At 74.2% G+C, this 19,398-nt stretch overlaps 3 protein-coding genes across 3 annotated transcripts; 2 read left to right on the top strand and 1 right to left on the bottom strand.

The window, feature by feature from the left end:
* The first annotated feature begins 176 nt into the window (after nucleotides 1–176).
* On the top strand, nucleotides 177–1,466 carry CCNP (cyclin P). The gene is made up of 6 exons (XM_062598183.1): nucleotides 177–275; nucleotides 404–499; nucleotides 588–743; nucleotides 830–988; nucleotides 1,064–1,224; nucleotides 1,262–1,466. The coding sequence occupies exons 1-6, from the start codon at nucleotides 177–179 to the stop codon at nucleotides 1,464–1,466; spliced, it is 876 nt and encodes a 291-aa protein (XP_062454167.1).
* Nucleotides 1,467–1,898: 432 nt separating this feature from the next.
* TTC9B (tetratricopeptide repeat domain 9B) lies at nucleotides 1,899–3,882 on the top strand. The gene is made up of 3 exons (XM_062598185.1): nucleotides 1,899–2,224; nucleotides 3,180–3,362; nucleotides 3,788–3,882. Exons 1-3 carry the CDS (start codon nucleotides 1,969–1,971, stop codon nucleotides 3,880–3,882), a joined length of 534 nt encoding a protein of 177 aa, XP_062454169.1. The 5' UTR covers nucleotides 1,899–1,968.
* Nucleotides 3,883–4,852: 970 nt separating this feature from the next.
* On the bottom strand, nucleotides 4,853–10,951 carry MAP3K10 (mitogen-activated protein kinase kinase kinase 10). Its single transcript, XM_062598186.1, is given in 12 exon segments — nucleotides 4,853–5,128; nucleotides 5,902–6,052; nucleotides 6,266–6,323; nucleotides 6,995–7,107; nucleotides 7,182–7,320; nucleotides 7,916–8,038; nucleotides 8,377–8,617; nucleotides 8,784–8,933; nucleotides 8,935–8,960; nucleotides 9,415–9,563; nucleotides 9,670–9,850; nucleotides 10,303–10,951. Coding segments are annotated over 12 exon segments (2,256 nt in total).
* Nucleotides 10,952–19,398: the final 8,447 nt, after the last annotated feature.

A 19,398-nucleotide genomic window follows, 5' to 3' on the forward strand; every position in this document is an offset into this window, starting at 1 on the left:
AGCCCGGGGAGGCTGCGGAGAGCCCCGGGCCCCCGAGAGGTGCGCGTGGGCAGGGGGGGATCCTGGGGCAGGGGGATCCCGGGGCAGGGGGGGGGCCGGACACCAGGGCCCCTTGCGCGGCAGCTCGGCACCACCCGACCCCTGCGCCTGCCCCAGGCCCGGGGGCCCCGCGGGAGATGCCGGCGGCGCCGGCGGAGGAGCTGGCGCGGGCGCTGGTGAGCGTGGGCATGGCCCCGGAGCACGACTACGCCGGCGACATCTTCGCCCTCGCCATGGTGAGCGGGGCCGCGGCCCGTTCCCCCCCTCTGTGCGCAGCGGGACCGGGGGCCGCAGCAGGACGCCGGGGCCCCCCGCCCAGCCCCGCGGGAGCCCTGGCCCGTCTCGTCTCTCCCCCGCCCAGCAGAGACGGTCCGGCCACGTCTTCCGGAGCTGGGACGTGCTGCGCGCGGTGACGGCCGAGATGCGGGCGCTGGTGGTGGACTGGCTGGTCCAGGTGCACGTAGGTACCTGCCCCGCGGGGCGCGGGGGCAGCCCCAGGACTCCTGGGCCCCCTGAGCGCCCCGTGTCCCCCCACCCCCTTCCCCCAGGAGTACCTGGGGCTGGCGGACGAGACGCTCTACCTGGCCGTGCACCTGATGAACGCCTACATGGCGGTGGCGCGGGTGCGCGCGCCCACCCTGCAGCTCCTCGGCCTCGCCTGCCTCTTCGTCGCCTGCAAGGTGGAGGAGAGCGCGCTGCCCCAGGTAGGCGCCGGGCGCCCGGGCCCCGCGGCGGCGGCGCGCCGAGGGGGCGGCCAAGGCGGGCACCCACGGCGGCCTGTCGCCCGCAGCCGGCCGAGCTCTGCTTCCTGACGGCGGGCGCCTTCAGCCGCCGGGAGCTGCTGCGCATGGAGCGGAAGCTGCTGGGGCACCTCCGCTTCGAGCTGCACTACACCAGCCCGCTGCTCCCGCTCCGGCTCCTGGCAGCCCTGGGGGGCTGCGGCCCCGAGGTGAGCGCGGGGGGCGCCCGGACGCCGGGGCCCCGTGCCGGGGGGACGGGCGCCCACGGCCGCCTCCCTCCCCAGGTGTCCCAGCTGGCCGCCTACTTCTTGGAGCTGTCGCTGCTGGAGGCTGAGTGCGTGGGCCTGGAGCCGGCGCTGCTGGCCGCCGCCGCCCTGTGCCTGGCGCAGCGGGTGCTGCAGGAGGAAGAGGGGCTGCGGGGCGCCCCCCCGGCCCCCCCGGCCCTGTACAGGTAGGAGGGGGCCGGGGCCGGGCCGGCGCAGCCGGGGCCCCGCTGACGCCCGCTCTCCTTGCAGGGAGGAGGAGGTGAGCGCCGTGCACCCGGCGCTGGCCCGCGCCGCCCTCCGCGCCGGCGCCGCCAGCCCGCGCGCCGTCTTCCGCAAGTACGCCCGGCCGCGCCGGCTGGGCGCCAGCGCCCGCCCGGCCATCGCCCGCTCGGCCTACCTGGCCCGCGCCGCGGCGCCCTGACGCGGAGCGGCTGTGAGGGCAGCACACTGCATGCTTTTGTCCAATAAAGAGTCTTTTAGCCCCAAAGCGCTGTGCAAGGTGGGGCCCGAACCAGTGCCTCTCCCTGGGCTTGGTGGGGGGGCTGGATTCACCCCCCCCTTCTGCCTTGCAGCATCCTTTCCCATGCATACGTCCCCCCGAGCCCCACGGACACGAGGTGCCCTGGGGTGGGGGGGCTCCCTGGTGGGGGGCACGGTGGGGCTGGAGGATGGGGGTGCCCCACTCCACCCCCCCCCAGCAGACCCCCACTCCTGAGCCAGGCAGGACCCGCTGCCCCGGGGCGGGGGGGCGGCGGCGGCCGCCCGCGCCCTCTGCAGCGGTGCGGCGGGATATTCCCACAATGCACCGGGGGGAGCGGTCCCCGGCGCTGCGGCGGTGCGCGGGGCCGGAGCCGGCGGCGGAGCCGGGACCCCCCCGGGCCGGGTGGCATGGTGGGGCACTGAGCAGCGGTGGCGGCAGCGCCATGCAGCAGCCGGGGGCCGGCGGGGAGCCGGCGCTGGAGCGGCAGATCCAGGCGGCCGTGGCCTTCAAGGCCGAGGCCGCCCGCTGCTACCGGGAGAAGAAGTTCCGCGAGGCCATCGGCAAGTACCACCGGGCTCTGCTGCAGCTCAAGGGGCTGCGGGGGCCCCCCGGCGCCCCCCCCGGCAGCGCTCCCCTCTCCGCCCGCCAGCAGGACCTGGTGGAGAGCACCGAGGTGGAGTGCTACGACAGCCTCACTGGTGAGCGGGGTCCCAGCACCCCAGCCCGGACACCTGGGCCCCCGGTGTGGGTGGGGAGGGATGGAGCCGGCAGCAAGGGGTGGTGCTGCTGGGGGGGGTAAGGGGTGTCGTGGCCCCCCGCCGCGCCTGAAGCTGGCAGGAGTGGAGGATGGGTCCGTGGGGTGGGGTGCAGTGCCATGTGTAGGGGATGCAGTGTGGGGGTGCAGTGCATGCAGGGCTGCCCATATGGGATGCAGGGGGTGCAGTGCCAAGTGTAGGGGGTGCAGTGAGGGGGTGCAGTGCATGCAGGGCTGCCCATATGGGATGCAGGGGGTGCAGTGCCATGTGTAGGGGGTGCAGTGAGGGGGTGCAGTGCATGCAGGGCAGCTCATACGGGATGTAGAGGATGCGGTGCCATCTGTAGAAGATGCAGTACACGGGGTGCAGTGAATGCAGGGGATGCAGTGCTGTGTATACAGGCTGCAGGGGGAAGGCAGTGCATGCAGGGACCCCCTGTTTGGGATGCAGGGCATGCAGTGAGGGGTGCAGTGCCACACATCCAGGGTACAGAGGGTGCAGTGCAGGCAGGACTGCCTGTGTAGGATGCCAGGCAGGGCGCAGCCTGTGCAGTGCCATGCACAGGGGGTGCAGCAGCGGATGCGGCGTGGGGCACAAGGGGATGCAATGCGGAGTGCAGCAGATGCAGCTGGGGGGGCAGTGCGCGCCACGCCACGTGCAGGGGATGCAGTGCGGGGCGCAGCGAGGCGCGCAGCGCCGGGTGCAGTGGCTGCGGGGTGTGGTGGGTGCCGGTAGTGCAGCGCAGGGCACGGAGGCTGCAGCGGGCGCAGCGCAGCACGCAGCGGGTGCAGTGCGCGTGGTGCGGAGGGGGTGCAGCGTGGCGGGCGCGGGGTGCAGCGGGCGCGGGGTGCAGCGGGCATGGGCGGGCACTGCTGAGCCCCCCCCTGCTCCCCCCCAGCCTGCCTGCTGCAGTCGGAGCTGGTGAACTACGAGCGGGTGCGCGAGTACTGCCTCAAGGTGCTGGAGCGGCAGCGGAGCAACTTCAAGGCCACGTACCGGGCCGGCGTCGCCTTCTACCACCTGGGCGACTACGAGAGCGCCCTGCTCTACCTGCGCGAGGCCCGCAGCCGCCAGCCCGCCGGTGAGCCCGGCGCCGGGGGGTGCTGCACCCCGGCTGCCCCATGGGAGCCCGGCGCTGGGCTGGCCCTGGGCACTGACGCGCCGGGGGGCACCCGTGCAACCCCACGGGGTGCTGGGAGGGGGCACCTGGGGGTGCTGGGGGGCACTTGGGGGTGCTGGATCGGACCCTGAGCTGCTGCTGCCCCCAGGACTGCCGATGGGTTGGGATGGGGCTGCTGGGAGGTATTGGGAGTGCTGAGCCGGGTGCTGAGCTGGAAGTGCTGGGGGTATTTGGGGGTGCTGGGAATGCTGAGGATATTTGGGGCTGCTGGGGGGGCATGTAGGGGGGCTGAGGAGGGGTTGGGGGTCACCTAAGAGTGCTGGGGAGCCTGTCGGGGTGCTGGACCCAGCAGAACCGGATGGGACCCGTGGCCTCTGCTCCCGCAGACACCAACGTGCTGCGCTACATCCAGCTGACGGAGATGAAAATCACCCGCTCGGGGCAGCGGCAGCGGGACGGCTACAAGGACCTCATCGCCTAGCAGCCGGGGGCCGCATCCTGCCCTGTCCAGCCGGACCCCCACGTGTCCCTCGCAGGGCCCGGCCGGCCGCCTGCCCCCCGGGGGCCGGGGCCCGGTGGGTGCCGGGGGTCCTGGTGTCACTGGTGCTGATTCTGCCCCGGCTCCGTTTCGTGCACCCCCCACACACACCCCGAACCATGGACGCTATATAAAATTATCGGTTTCATCCTGCCCAGCCTGTTCCTTGGGGCGAGGGGGCTGGAAAGGACCTGGGGGGGGGTGGAGGGTGCAGCCGGGGCTGGGGGGGTGCTGCAGGTGCATGAAGGGCCTGCATTGGGGTGGGGGGCAAAGGGTGTCCCTGCCCTGGGGGGTCCCTGGCACATGGGGGTGTGCAGGGGGGTGCAAACCGCAGGCCCCACAGTGCCGGGGAGCCCAGGTGTCTGGGGATGGTGTCCCCCTCCCTGCCCCCTGCCTAGCTGTGGGGGGGGCTCCCTGTGGTCGTGCCCCCCCCCCACCTCCCAGCCCGCACTCCCTGCTGGGGGCCGGACTCCTGGGCCCGCGGGAACGGCGTCGGCTCTCAGCAAGGTTTAGGGTTTTTTTTTCCTTCTTTTTTATACAAACATCACAACAGATTTACACATGCCTGGGGGTCTCCCCAAGCGCCCCCCCCCCCAAATCCTGCCCGCTCTGGCACCTCCTGGCCAGAGATGCTCCTGGTACTGGTGTCACGGGACCGCCGGAGCTGCAGGATCTGCCGGCCTCTGGGTCCGGGCCAGCTGGACGCCTCGGTGCTGGGGCCGGATCAGCGGGATCCATCGGTGCCGGAGCCAGGGCCGGTGCCGTGGGTGGGGACGGTCGCTGCCGCTCGGCGGGGGGGGGCTCATCAGTGCCGGTTCCGGGCCAGCGGGGGACCTGGCCGCCGCAGCCAGTGCCGCAGCTGGTGTCGCGGACCCAGCGAGGCGGGAGCCGTCGGCGCCGGGGCCGCGGCGGGTCAGTGCGAGATGTCGGTGCTGGAGCCGGTGCCGTCGCCGTGGGAGCCGTCGGTGCTGGAGCCGCGGCTGCGGGCGCCGTCGGGGCCGGGCCCGGCGCCGGGGCGCCCGCAGAGGGGCACGGTGCCGTCGCGGCTCTGCCCCTCGGCGTCCAGGTCCAGCAGGGTCGGGGGCGCCGCGGCCCGCGCCCCCCGCGCCGACACCAGCGCCCAGGGGTCGGGCCGCGGGCGGGCGGGCGCGGGCCGCGGCCGCGGGGCGAAGGGCAGCGAGCGCGGCCGCTCCGCGGGCGGCGCCTCCGGCGGCGGCGGCGCCTCCGGGCCGCGGCGGCGCGATGGCGGCGGCGGCAGCGGCGGCTCCGGCGCCTCGCGGGCTCCTGCGGGCAGCGGCGGCCTCAGCGCGGCCCGACGGCAGGCGGCGACGGGGGTGCAGGGCGGGGGGGTGCAGCGGGGAGAGCGGGGGGGGGGGTGCAGTGGGGAGAGCAGGGAGAGCAGGGAGATGCAATGGGGAGAGTGGGGGTGCAGTGGGGAGAGCGGGGGGGGTGCACCGGGGAGAGCGGGGGGGGGGGGTGCAGTGGGGAGAGCGGGGAGAGCAGGGAGATGCAATGGGGAGAGTGGGGGGTGCAGTGGGGAGAGCGGGGGGTGCAGCGGGGAGAGCGGGGGGGTGCAGTGGGAAGAGTGGGGGGGATGCAATGGGGCAGTGCAGGGAGAGCGGGGGGGGTTGCAATGAGGCAGAGCATGTGGGGGGGTGCAATGGGGCAGAGTGGGGAGAGCAGGGGGGTTGCAATGGGGCAGAGCATGTGGGGAGTGGTGCTGTGGGGCAGACTGAGGAGAGCTGAGGGGGTGCAATGAGGCACAGTGGAAAGAGCGGGGTGTTGCAATGGGGCAGAGCAGAGAGCTGGGGGGGTGCAATGGGGCAGAGCATGGAGGGAACTTTGGGGGCGGTTGCAATGGGGCAGAGTGGGGAGAGTAGGGGTGCTGCAGTGGGCAGAGCGTGTGGGGGGTGCAACGGGGAGAGTGGGGGGGGTTGCAATGGGGTGGAGCGCGGGCGGTGCGTGGGTGGGGGGGAGTTGCTCCGTGGGGCTCCCCTCGGGGTCCCCCTCGGGAAAGCGCTCACCGTGCCCGTGGGGCAGGGCCCCGTCCGAGGGGGTGCGGCGGTGCCCGCGGCGGGCGGCGGCGACTCGCGTGGGCGTCAGCGACTGGCGCGGGCGGCGCGGGGCGCCCGCGGGCGGCGGCGGCGGGTGATGCTCGGCCGGGGCCGGGGCGGAGGCGGGGGGGGCCCCGGGCAGCCCCGCGCCCAGCGCCACCGCCGCCAGCACCGAGGCGCAGCCCAGTAGCGCCGCCCCGCTGCGGCCCCGCCGCCCCCCGCCGCCCGCCCGGGCCCCCCCCGCCGCCGCCGCCGCCGCCGCCGCCGCGGGCCGGGGGCTGCCGGGGGGCGAGGGCGGCGCCTCGGGCTCCTCCGCCTCGGCGTACTCCTCTGCGGGGGCAGCGGCCGTCGGGGGGGGGCGGACGCCCTCCCCGGGGGGCGCCTTGCACCCTGCGGGCACCGGACACCCCCTCTGACCCCTCCCCCGTGCATGCAACCCCGCTCCCCAATTGCACAGTGTCCCTAAGCCCCCTGCACCCTGCGGGCACCGGACACCCCCTCTGACCCCTCCCCTTGCATGCAACCCCCCCCCCCCAATAGCACGGTGTCCCTAAGCCCCCTGCACCCAGGACACAGTCCCTTGGGCTGAGGGTTCCCCCCCCCATTGCATGGTGTCCCCCACCTCTGCACCCTGCAGTGATGGTCGCCCCCTCCCCCCCAGCCCTAGTCATCTCCCCATGGGTGCAGCTCCCCCCCCATGGGTGCAGCCCCCCTCATAGCACAGCATCCTCCTATCCATGCACCCTGCAGGAACAGGCCCCTCTGGGATGTGCCCCCCCCCCAGGGTGATTACCCCTCCCCCCGCCACAGCACAGCACCCCCCAACTCCTGCACTCTGCAGGGAGGGACACCCCCGCAGACCCAGCACCCATGGGTGCAGCTCCCCCCCATTGCACAGCACCCCCATCCCCTGCAGCCAGACCCCCCCCCATGGGGCTCCCATCCTTCCTGCTGTCCCCCCCTCCCTGGGGCTGGCCCGGCCCCCCCCGGGCCCCGCTCACCCATTTCAGTGAGGCTGGCGAAGCCCACCGCCATGGGCACGTGCCGCGGCGACTTGCCCAGGTTCGGGGCGCTGGACGACCACTGCTTGCAGCCCTCACCCAGGGCCTTGAGCCTGCGGAGGAGGGGGCGTGGGGAGGGGGTCAGCGGGGGCAGGCGGCCCCCCACCGCACCGCGGGCCCCGCTCACCTCTCCTCGCCGCCCAGCCGCTCCTTGTGCAGCGTGGAGCTGGGCCCCCACGTCCGGCCCTTCTTCTTGCTGCCCGCCAGCGCCTCGGCCCGCGGCGCCCCACTGCGGCCCCACGTCCGGCTCCCGTCCAGGGGCGTCACTGCGGGTGCAGCGGGGCGGCTGTGGGGCTCCCCTCCACCATCACCCATGGCCGGGGTCGGGGGGGGGAAGCTGCTGGGCTTGGCTGCACCCCATGGCGGGGCCGATTGCTGCCCCGGGGGGGCGTGGGGCCCCCGTGGGGCCCATGCTGCTGGGGCGGGGGGCTGGGGGGCTGCCTGGGGCGTGGGGAGCTGCCTCAAGTTTGCAGATGGGCCAGAGTTTGGGGAGGATATCTGTGATTTGGGGGCAGCCTGGGGTTTTGGGGGGCTGTCTGGGTTTGGGGGGCAGTCTGGGTTTGGGGGTCTGTGGGGGGTTGCAGATGGGCTGGGGTATGCGGAGGATGTCTGTGATTCGGGGGCAGCCTGGTGTTTTGGGGGCTGCCTGGGGTTTTTGGGGGGCTACCTGGGGTTTGGGGGACTGTGGGGGGAGTTGCAGACGGGCTGGGGTTTGGGGAGGATGTCTGCAATTTGGGGACTGCCTGGGGTTTGTGGTACTGGCCTGGATTTGGGGTCCCAGGGGGGTCCCGGGTAGCCGAGGGCAGCGTGGGGATCCGTGGGGCTGCTTGGGGTTTGGGGGGCTGCCAGGGGGTTACTCACGGCAGATGGCCCTGAGGCGGGGGATGATGCTGGGGCTGCCGGGGGGGCTGGCGCCGTCGGCCCCCAGCCCCTTCCGCCTCTCCAGCGTGGGCGACGCCTGCACCGTGATCTTGTGCTCGAAGCCTGGGGGAGGCCGGGGGGAAGGGGTCGGGGGGGCTGTGGAGGCATTGGGGCCCCCCCCAGCCCCGCAGCTGCAGCAGGGGGGCCCCAGCCTGGCCCAGGGCCGGAACTGGCCTGCAAGTATTGCATGGGCTGGGGGGGTGCAGGAAAGGTCTGGGGGGCCCGAGGGCAAGGTCGGTGTGTCCAGGGGGCTATAGGGGTGCAGGACCCCCCAAAAGCAGTGGGGAGACTGGGGGGGGTCAGGGTATCAAGGACAGGCTGCAGAGGTGCAGCAAGGTTTGGGGGGCAGCAGGATTTTAGGGTCCTCGAGGGCAGGCTGGGGGCTTGGGGGGGTGGGGTACCCGAGGGCAGGCTGATGCGGTTGCCGTCCCGCAGCTTGAGGCGGCTGCGCTTGAAGTGCCCCTTCCTCTTCTTGACGCCGGGCTTCTCCTGGTGCATCTGGTGCATGATGAGGTGCAGCTCCCGCTCGACAATGTCGATCTCCCGGGCCGCCAGCTCCTGCTCCCGCCGGCGCAGCACCTCCTCCTGCGTCCGCTGCTCCTGGGCCGCCCGCAGCAGCTCTTCCTCGCGGCTCCGCAGCTCCTGCGGGCCGACACGGGCCGGGGGAGATGCCGTGCGGCCGGGGGGGGTCCCCAGGCCCCGCTCCGGCGGCGCGTCGGGGGCAGGCGGGTCCCTGGAGAGGGGCCGGGGGCCGGGGAGGGCTGAGCCCCGGGGAGCGGGGGCCGGGTGCAGCCGAGGCCCTGCTGACCTTCTCCTTGGTGCGCAGGTCGCTGAACATGCTCTGGATCTCCAGCTTCCAGTCCTGCTGCAGCGAGTGGAAAGACTCGAGGGGCATGGCCAGCATCGCCGACTGCTCGATGGCCAGCAGGCGCCCCAGGATGCTGCCGAAGGCCGGGCGGGGCGTGCGGGTCGGGGTCCCAGCACTCTGCGAGGGCGGGAGCGGCAGCGGGGCCTTTGCCAGTTGCGTGCAGACCCTGGCCCCTGTGCCAGGGGCCTGGGGCGGCATGCAGAGCCCCTGACCCTCGTGCAGAGCCCCCGAACCTCGTGCAGAGCCCCCGACCCTCGTGCGCTTGTCCTCGTGCAGGGATCCCAGCCCCTATGCTTGGGCCCTGGTCTTTGTGCATGGCCCCTGGCCCCCGTGCAGGGCGGGGGCAGGGTCTGCATGGGGCTGTGTGCACAGGCCCCGGCCCCCGTGCAGGGACGCTGGCCCTTGTGCACTTGTCCTAATGCATGGGCCCCATGCAGGGACCTTGACCCTTGTGCATGAGCCCTGTGCATGGGCCATGGCCCCCATGAAGGGACCCTGACCCTTGTGCATGGGCCCTGGCCCCCATGCAGGGACACCAGCCCTTGTGCATTTGTCCTCATGTCCCACTTACCCTCCAGGAGGTGGGCGAAGGGCTCAGGACACGTGGAAGGGATGGGCAGCGTCAGCTTGTTCATGGCCACGCCATAGGCCACGGCCAGGGCGTCGATCTCCCGGTACGGCACTTCGCCGGTCAGCAGCTCCCACAACAGTACCCCAAAGCTGCGGCACAGGCCGGGGGGCTCAGGGCAGGGCGGGCACAGCACCATGCTGGGGGTCCTGCTGCGCCCCGGTGCCCAGCCGGGTCCCCACCCCTGCCCCCTGGTACCTCCAGACGTCGCTGCTCTTGGAGAAGAGGGACAGCTTAATGACCTCGGGGGCCATCCAGGCGTAGGTCCCGGCTGCGCTCATCTTCGTCGTCTTGTGCCACTCGCGGGCCAGCCCGAAGTCCGTGATCTTCAGGGTGCAATGGGCCAGGTCATCGTTCTCGATCTTCTCCAGGATCAGGACTGGCGAGAGGCAAGGAGAGGGCAGTAGATGGGCACGGGGCAGCCGGGGCCATGGGCAGATTGGGGGATGGCAGGGCAGAGCCCCCTGGTCCTGCAGGGCCTCCCGTGCCCCCCTGTGCCCCCCGGACAAGGTAGGGGGATTTCTCCGCTCCCCTGAGAGGAGCTTCCTCGGTCCAGCCCCTTTCTGGGGTGCAGCTGAGGCGCCCAGAGGCCTGGCACAGCCCGAGGGACCCCACATGCCCAGGGTAAGTGAGGAGCAGCCATGGGGCTGGGAGCTGGCACCCCGCCCCTACACCCCTCACCGAGGTGGGGAAGGGGCCCAGGCGTCCTAGCCCCCCGGTGCCCCACAGGCTGGCCGTGCCTGTGGGAGCCTGGGGCTGCAGCGGGGCAGCACCGACAGCACAATGTGGGGGCGCATTGGGCAGCGGTCGGGGGTCCCCCGGGGCACTTACTGTTGATGGACTTCAGGTCGCGGTGGATGATGGGCACCACGGCCTCGTTGTGCAGGTAGTTCATGCCGCGGGCGATCTGCACGGCCCAGTTGACCAGCACGTGGGGCGGCACCTTGCGCCCCGCCAGGGCCCGGTTGAGCGCGCCGCCCCGGGCGAACTCCATCACGAGGCAGAGGTTGGGGGGGCTGAGGCACACGGCCTTCAGGGCGATGATGTTGGGGTGCCGCAGCATGCCGAAGAGCCGGGCCTCCTGCCGCACGCTCTCCGCCGTGGCGCCGATGTCCTCGTCGGGGTCCTGCCGGGCGGCCTTCACCGCCACCTCCTCGCCTCGCCACAGCCCCTTGTAGACCTTCCCGAAGCCGCCCACGCCAATGATCTCGTCCAGCAGCAGCTCCTCGAAGGAGACCTCCGGCAGCCCCACGGCAGCCGGCTCGCTGCTCACGTAGTTGCTGGGGAAGACCCCCACCTTGCCCTGGACCTTCCCCGTCCACCAGCCCTCGTCTCCGGACACGGTGGAGTCCTTGGAGAGCACCTCCACCACGTCGCCCCGCCGCAGCGTCAGCTCCTCCTCGGCCGCGGCCTCGTAGTCGAAGACGGCCGTCCAGAAGGGATTGCCCTTGTGGGGGCTCCAGCCCTCCTCCGGCTCCATCGCGCTCTGGGCCCCGTCTCAGCGCGCCAGCGCCCACGCGCACGTGCTCCTCACGCCCGCCGGGCCCCGGGGGCCCCGGCCCTGCTGGGCAGCCGCGCGCCGAAGGTCCCGGCTCCGCGCCTCGTCCCCCCTGGCCCGCATGGTCCCGGGGGGCTCGGACGCACTGCGGCGGGCCGGGCTCGAGGGGAGGGCAAGGGCTGCGCCCGCGGCCGTGGGGCCGGGCTCCCTTGCAGCCGAAGGGCGCACCTTGGGGTCCCTTGGGTCCCTTGCAGCCAGGGAGCACCGAGCAGGGTCCTTTGGGTTTCCTGGAGCTGGACAGCACCAAACAGGGTCTTTTGGGTCTCCTGCAGCCAGGCAGCACCAAGCAGGGTCCCTTGCAGCTGGGCAGTGCTGAGCGGGGTTCCTTGGGTCTCCTGCAGCCGGGCAGCACCAAGCAGGGTCCCTTGCAGCTGGGCAGTGCTGAGCGGGGTTCCTTGGGTCTCCTGCAGCTGGGCAGTGCTGAGCGGGGTCCCTTGGGTCTCCTGAGGCCGGGCGGTGCTGAGCGGGGTCCCTTGGGTCTCCTGCAGCCAGGCAGCACCGAGCGGGGTCCCTTGCAGCTGGGCAGTGCAGAGCGGGGTCCCTTGGGTCTCCTGCAGCCGGGCAGTGCTGAGCGGGGTTCCTTGCAGCCGCAGTCCCTGGCAGCCGCTCTTGGTCCGCGGTGCCCGGGCTCCGCTCAGCAGCGAGGCCGCCTCCGGCGTCCCCGGGGCCGGGGCACCCCCGAGCCGAGCCCCGAGCCCCGGCGGGTGCTGCCGCCGTGCGCGGCCGCGGCTCAGGCGCGGCTCCGGTGCCCGCGGGGCGCGGCGCTGCCTGGCACGGCCCGGGCTCCGCCGCGCCGCTGGGGCGCAGCCGCCGCCGGCATCGGGGCGGCGCGGCCCGGCACGGCCCGGCCCGGCTCTGCTCTGCCCGGTGCGGCTCGGAACGGTACGGCTCGGCTCGACCCGGCCCGGTGCGGCGCGGCTCGGCTCAGCGCGGATCTGCTCGGTACGGCGCGGTTCGGCCCGGCCCGGCCCGGCCCCGGCGGCTCCTGGCGCCCCGCTCAGCGCCCGCCCCGCCCGGCGCCCCCCCGGGCCGTGCCGGCTCGGTGCGGCGGGGGGACGGCGCCGGGCATCCCCGCCCGGCCGCGGTGCCGGAGCCGCTGCCGCTGCCGGAGCCGCTGCCGGAGCCGGTGCTGGTGCCGGAGCCGGCCGGGCGCCGCGCCCTGCGCTGCCGCGGCGCTGTCACCGGCGCCGGGGCGCTGGCCGGGCCGGGGGCGCATCCCCCGCTCAGCGGGTGCGGGGCCGGCGCGGAGCTGACAGCGGCCCGGGGGGGCCGGGCCGGCCGGGGGGGGCCCGCTGCAGCTTGGGACTTGTAGTCCGCGGCGGCGGGGGCGGCGGGCCCTGCTCCCCGCCCTGCCCTTTGCAGCCCCCCCCCCCCCCCCGCGCCGTGCCGAGGCGCCTCTGCCGCCCGGGGGCGGGGGCCCTTTTTATTTATTTATTTATTTATTTTTAAGGTGTCCCCATCCCTCTTATTGCAGGGGATCCCGGTGCCTGCTGCCACCCTGGGCCCGCGGGGACGGATAGCAGCTTGCTCCCACGTCGTCCCCCCCGCCCCCGGCACGGGAACCAGGTGCACGGCGCTGCGCGTCCGCCAGACCCCGGCCCTGCCCGGCCGCTCCGGGCCCCCACGGCTGCATGGGGAGATTATTGCGGGATTATTCCCCCAGCGGCGGCGGCAGTGTGGAGGGGGGGACCAGCCCCGGGGGGGGCTATTGGGCTGTGTGTGGCCCCAGGCCTGTGCCGCCCACCGTGCTGAGGGTGCTGCACGCTGGGAAATGTAGTTGGGGCGAGCGTGGCCGCTGCCCCCCCGGGCCGGCGCAGCTGATGCCGGGCGCGGAGGCGAGGGCAGGTGCTTGGAGGCTTTCCCGGGCGGCGCACAATGGGCGTTTTGTGTCCGCGGAGCCGGGCGGCGAGCGCGGCCGGGGCGGCCGCAGACACCCGGGCACCGGCGCCGGGGGCTGCCGGGACCCCCACGCTGCGGAGCCGGGGCGCCGCGGGGAGGGCACGGCGCGGGCACCCCGTGGCCTCGGCGGAGGCATCGCCTGGGACGGACATGGGCGCGGGCTGCGGGCGGGGGGCAGCCAGACGGTGGGGGTTGGGGGAGGTTCCCCAAATTTTCCCATTCCAGGTCCGGGCCGCCCCGAGGGGGGGCTTTGCCAGGCCGGATGCCCAGCAAGGCCAGTGCATGCCCATGGCCCCAGAGCCCTGTGGATTAAAGCCGCTGCTGAGGCACCTGTGGGAGGACCCCCCTCCCCAAATCCCAGATCCCGGCATGGCGGAGGGAGGAAGCAGCGCGGGGATAAGGATGTGCCAGATGTTGGGGGGGGGAGGGAACACGGAGATGGGAGCATCCCCGGGGCACGACACCAGCTTTATTGCGAGATCCCCGGCGAGCAGGCGGGCCGCGGCCCCCCGGCGCGCGCCGGGCCGGGTGCTGCTCCGCGGGGCTCTCGGAGCAGGGCGAGGCGCAGCGGCGGCAGCGCGCCCGGCTCGCTGGAGCACTCCGAGCGCCACCGGAGCGCCAGGGCCCCGAAGACGGCCTCCCCCCAGGGCCGCGGCACGTGCACGTTGTTGCAGTAGCTCAGCGGCGCCACGTGGCAGAAGGCCGGCGGCCGCGGCCCCGCGGGCAGCAGCACCCGGCACAGCACCCGCTCTCCCGGCGGCCCCGGCTCCTGCTCCGGCCGCTCGGCCTTGCCGGAAACGTAGCGGACGGGGGGCGGTTCGCCCGCCAGCAGGTACTGGAAGAGGCAGCGGATGCGGGGGCACTGCAGCCCGTAGAGCTGCAGCAGGTGGGTCAGCGCCTCTTGCCAGGCCTCCGAGTCGGCCCCGTGGCGGTCCCGGAGCTTCAGCAGCACTTGGTGCAGCGCCAGGAGCTTGTGCACGCTGCTCTCCTCCGCTTTCCCGTCTTGCCAGAGCCCTGGCCAGGGCTCCTCGCGCCCGCTGCCTGGCCTGGCCTGGCCCCGGCCCAGCTGGGCCAGGAGTGAGCTGTCCGCGTCGGCCCACAGCTCCTTGTGCATCGCGGCCACCTCCTCCAGCCCCGTCACCTGCAGGGCTTCGGGGACCGCAGGCTGCGGGCCCCCCTCCGGCAGGGCCGGCCAGCTCCCTGCCGGCCGCTTGGCCCCCCGCGGCCGGGCCTTTCCTGCAGGCTCCCTCTCCTGCGGTGTCCCAGCATCGCCCGGGTGCAGCGGCGGCCGTCCCCAAGAGACCCGCAGCCGGGCTTTGATGCGGGCCAGCAGCGCGTCAGCCCCGACGGTGGGCTCGTGGCCGCCGGCTCCGGCCACCCGCCCGGTGTAGCACCGGTGCGCGTCCGCCAGCGCCCGGACCATGGAGGCATCTGGCTCGGGCTGCTGGGGGTCTGCCAGGCAGGCGCAGAGCCCCAGGGCTTCACCCAGCTCCTCGTCCTCCTCGGTCGCCGCGCCTGCAGCCGCAGCAAGCAGAGCCTGCAGCTCCCGGCGCTGCTCTGGGGCGGGCAGCTGGGCTTGCAGAGCCCGGAGCCAGCCCTGCAACTCGGTAGCCCCCGGCAGCTCCCGGGGCTCTGCCAGGCGACGCAGCAGGGCCTCAAGCATCCGCCAGGGCCGATCCGCCTCGCCCGGCGCCGCCTCGGCCCAGCTGGGCCCCGGCCCCGGGCCCACTCCCTTGGCTCCCTGGGCGCCGGTGCTGCCAGCCACCGCCGGCCGCCCCGGGCCAGGTGCCCGCACGCCCGGCCCGGCCCGGCCCCGGCGGGAGCGTCTCTTCTGCAGCTGGACGAGGAGGTCGCCGGAGGATCTCAGCAGGCTCCAGGCCACGGTGTCCCCGGCCAGGGCCTCGCCGGCCAAGGCCATCAGCTCCTCCATCACCCGCCGCTCCTCGGGGGTCGCGGGGCTCGTGCGCAGGCTGAGCAGCTTGCAGAGGTCGTCGCGCCACCGGCCGGGCCCCGAGCCGTAGCGCTGCCGCGGGTCGACGCGGTTGGCAGCGTCCTGCTGCGGCGGGGCCCGCGGGGACCCTCTCCGCAAGGGGGTCCCCGGGAGCCCTCCCCGCCCGGGGGTCTCCGCAGCCTTTTCTCGCGGCCGCATGCCCGTGGGCTTCCTCCGGAGCAGGATCGCCGAGGCCTCGGTGCGCGCTCGGGGCCGGGGCTGCAGCCGCTCTCCGGCGGGCTCCCTCCGCACACCGGCTCCCCGCGCCGCCTCCGACGCGGCCTCCCCGCGCCCGCCAGCCCGAGGCTCTGCCGGCACTGCCTGGCCCGCCGCGGGCAGCGGGGCCCCTGCCAGCCGCGGCCGTGGCCGTGCCGGGGCCTCGCGCGCCCGCGTGCCGCTGGGCACCAGCCGGAGCGGGGAGAGGAACACGCCACGCCGCATCCTGGTGCCGAGTTTGGGCAGCCTCTGCCGCGCCTGGCGCTGCTTCGCCCTGGGCTCCTCAGCCAGGTCCGGGCGGGGAGAACGGGACACCGCTGGGGGTGGCTCTGATGGGTGCAAATCTGGGGGAGGAAGCCTTATTTTACGTGCCTTCCTCGCCCGGCGGCAGGGCAAGGGGCAGCTCCTCGTGCCTCACCGCTGCCTGCCGTCCTCCTCTTCCTCAGCCCGGGCTCCCGCGCGGGTCCCCGCGGCGTCGCCTGCCCGGCGCCCCACAGATCCGCAGGCGGCTCCGGGGACTCCGTCCGCTCCGTCTCCGGGCTGCTCCACGGCTGCTCCTCCGCCAGGGACAGGGTGGACGTCAGGCGCTCGCGCACCGCCTGCAGCAGCGCGTCCCGCTCCGGGGGGCTGGCGGCCGCCGCGCTCGCCCCCTCGGCGCCCGGCTCCGGCGGGGCGACGGCCGCGGGCGCAGGCTCCCCGCCGAGCGATGTGTGCCTGGAGCGGGACAGGGGCAGGCGTGGGGGCGCGGAGCAGAGCGTGCCCGGGGGCTTGCGGGGCCGGGGAGGCACTCACACGTCCTCCGCCGGGGCGGAGGCGGGCGGCCGCCGCACGGCCTCGCTGAGTGCGTCCTTGTCGGCGATGCCGGCGATGGAGCGGAGCAGGGAGCGCGCCAGGTCCCGCACCGTCCCGTCCTTGTCCATGAGGGCGCGGGCGAGCGGCAGCAGGTCCCGCCGGCTCAGCAGGGCCATCCCGGCCAGCGCCTGCCAGGCGGCACGCCGCCTCCGCGCCCCGGCGCTGCTGGTCTGCGGGAGGAGGCTGCTGTAGGCCTCCTCCCGCAGATCGGGCGGCAGGACGCAGCTCTCGGCGATGCGCACCAGCGCGGCGGTGCCCAGGGCGTAGACGGAGGGCGACGCGGCCGCCAGCTGCCCCAGGATGCCCCGCACGACCCCCTCCAGGCTGATGCTCTCCGGCTTGTGCAGCAGCCAGCCCTGGCTGGCGATTTCAGCCAGCAGGTCCTGGGGGGGTGCCCCCGCCTCCACGAAGGGCAGCGTCTCCCCCCACGGCTGCCTGGCCTCGCGCTTCGCCGGCGCCTTCGGCAGGGGCAGCCGGGACGCCCGGACCTTCGCCCGCTGCCTCCTGGGCAGCCCCTTCTGCACGGAGCTCCTCTGGCGCTCGGGGGTCCCGTGGGGCCAGAGGCAGGCGCGGACGACCGAGTTGGGGACGAGGCCGTCGGGCGCGACGGGCCAGCGCAGCCCGCGGAGCAGATATTGCTCCATCAGCCGCGCCAGCTCCTCCGGGGGACGCTGGCTGCCCGCGGGCTCTGCTCGCCGTCTCAGCGCCCGCTGGGGTGGCGGCGGCCGCCTGGGGCGTGGGGCAGGGCTGGCGCTGGGCACCGCAGTGCTCGCAGCCCGCTCCGGGGCTGCTTGGGCACCGGCAGCCGCCTTGGTGCCGCCTCGCACTTTGGCCATGCCCTCCGCCACCACGACCTGCTTGTAGCTGGCGAGGACCTCCATGCCCTCGTAGCACATGGCCCCGCTGCCCTCCAGGCGGTACGTGGGCACAAAGACGGTCTCAAAGGCCTGGAGGAAGCTGGGCAAGAAGGGCAAGGGCTCCTCGGCCGCGTCGTCCGGCAGCCAGCGCATGGCCAGCTCCTGCAGGTGGTCGTGGGGCAGGTACTTGACGCAGGGGATGAGAAAGATGCTGCGGTTGCAGCCGACGAGCAGGTCGCCCCAGCGGCTGGCGAAGCAGACCCGGCTGAACTGGAGGCTGGAGCTGAAGTCCACCACCAGGACGCCCGCCAGGCTCCAGAGGCGGATGGAGCCGTCCGCGGCACCCGTCACCAGCAGCCGCAGCGCGGGGCAGTAGTCGCAGGAGGTGACGGTGCAGGAGTGCATGGGCGGGCTCTCGGCGGTGGGGCCACTGTCCTCCCCGTGCACCAAGGCGGCGAGGCCCCAGACCCGCAGGCGGTTCTCCTCCGTCACGGCGCACACGGCACCGGGGACCAGCAGAAGGTGCCGGACACAGCCGTCAGCGCTGGCGATGGAGCGCACCGGCAGCAAGGCCAGCTCGCTGCCCTGCGCCACGAGCCTGGACAGGACGATGCGCTCGTCCGAGCCGTAGGAGCACAAGAAGCTGCACTCGCAGGACCCGCTGGAAAGGTCATCACCGTCCGAGAGGCTGCACATCGCCTCCACGCCTCGCTGGTGGAGCCGCTGCTCGGGCAGCGGGCGGCTGAGCCGGCTCAGCGCGCGGATGCAGCCGCTCCGGTACCCGCCGAACAGGCAGCTGCACCCCTCGGTGCCCACGCGCAGGCGGCAGAAGGCCAGGCAGAGCACCCGGTCCTCCTGGCCAGCCGCCGTCCGCAGCACGTACTTGGCCGGGCAGGGGTTTCTGGTGGTGTCCAGGATGTAGACGTCAGCGGTGCCCACGGTCACTGCCAGCTGCTCCCGGTCGGGATCATAGACGAAGTCCAGTGCTTGCTCCAGGAGCTGGTAGGGCCAGGTGACAAGGAGCAGCTCGCCGGTGACGGGGGACAGGAACCGCACGGCGCCGTCCTCGGCAGCGGCCAGGATGCGGGCTCTGCCCGGGCCGCAGGGCACGCGGGCCAGGCGCCGCAGCGGGGAGCTGGTGGTGTGGAAGAGGCGGTGGAGGTCGCGCAGGGTGCGGAGGGAGAAGCCGCCAGGCGTGCTGCAGTAGAAGGTGGTGGGGCCGGCGAAGCCCAGCTGCAGCACGGGCTCGCCGAGGTCCAGCTGGCGCAGCAGGTCGCCGTGCGCCAAGCCCCACTCCTTCAGCAGCCCGTCCAGCGAGGCCGTGAGCAGGCTCTGCCCCGACGGGCGGATCACCGCGCCGCTCACGGCCTCGCGGTGGGCCTGGAAGCGCTGCACCCTGCGCCCCGTCCGCAGGCTCCACGCCTGCACGTAGCCGGCCGAGTCGCCGGCGTAGAGCCGGGCCGAGGGCCAGCGGAGGGTGCAGGCGCAGAGCGCGACGCCCCGGGAGCTGGCCAGGGCCCGCGTCGGGGCCCGGCTGCGGGCGTCGTAGAGGCGCACGGTGCTCTCGCACAGGGCGACCAGGGCGCGGGCCGCCGGCGCCGCCTGCACCTCCTGCACCAGCTCGCCGCCGGGGACACGCACGCCGCCGGCCGGGCTGGGGGCCGCGGGGGGCCCCGCGCCCAGCGCCCACCACGCCAGCACGCCCAGCCCGCCGGCCACCAGCTCGCCCGTGTCCGGGCTGTAGCAGAGGCTGGCGAAGGCGTGCGGGCAGGGGACGGCCGCCAGCAGGGCCAGGTCCCGGCGGTGGTCCCCGAAGAGCCGGAGGCGCAGGTCGCTGCAGTACGCCGCCAGCAGCCGCAGCGGCGGCACGTGGCAGACGCGCAGCGCCCGGGGCGGCTCCGCCAGCGGCACGTCCCGCTCCTCCACCGCGCTGCCGTCCTCCCGCCGCTGCAGCCACACGTGCGCCTGCGGGGACGGCGGGGCGCCCGCCGGTGGGGCAGGGCCACGAGCCACCCGGGCACCGGGTTGGCAGCCCGGATGCCCGGTCTGGAGTGGGGCGTTGGGGCGTTTCCACAGGTTTTGGGGACTCAGGGGTTGGCATCCCGGATGTGAGGGCCAGAAAGGGGGATCAGGGCACTTCTGCAGGGCATTTCTGCAGGTTTTGGGGACACCAGGTTTGGAGCGGGGAATTGGGGCATTTCCACAGGTTTGGGGGACCCTGAGGTTGGCGTCCCAGATGCCAGGGTTGGAGCAGAGGATCAAGGCATTTCTGCAGGTGTGGGGAATGCCGGGGTCCGGAGCAGGCGGGTGCCGATGCTTGGGCAGATTTCGGGGACAGGTCCGAGCTCCCCAGACCGGGGGCAGGGGGTCCCGTCCTGGCTCGGGGCCGGAGCAGGCAGGTGCCGATGCCAGGCGGGTTCTGGGGATGAGGATGGGGGTCCCAGCACCCCAGATGGGGGGATCCTGTCCCGGCAGGTGCCGATGCCTGGACGGGTTCTGGGGATGAGGACGGGGGTCCCAGCATCCCAGACAGGGGAGTCCCATCCCAGCAGGCG

Source organism: Rhea pennata, chromosome 32, assembly GCF_028389875.1.
Source record: "Rhea pennata isolate bPtePen1 chromosome 32, bPtePen1.pri, whole genome shotgun sequence".
Classification (NCBI taxonomy): Eukaryota; Metazoa; Chordata; class Aves; order Rheiformes; family Rheidae; genus Rhea; species Rhea pennata.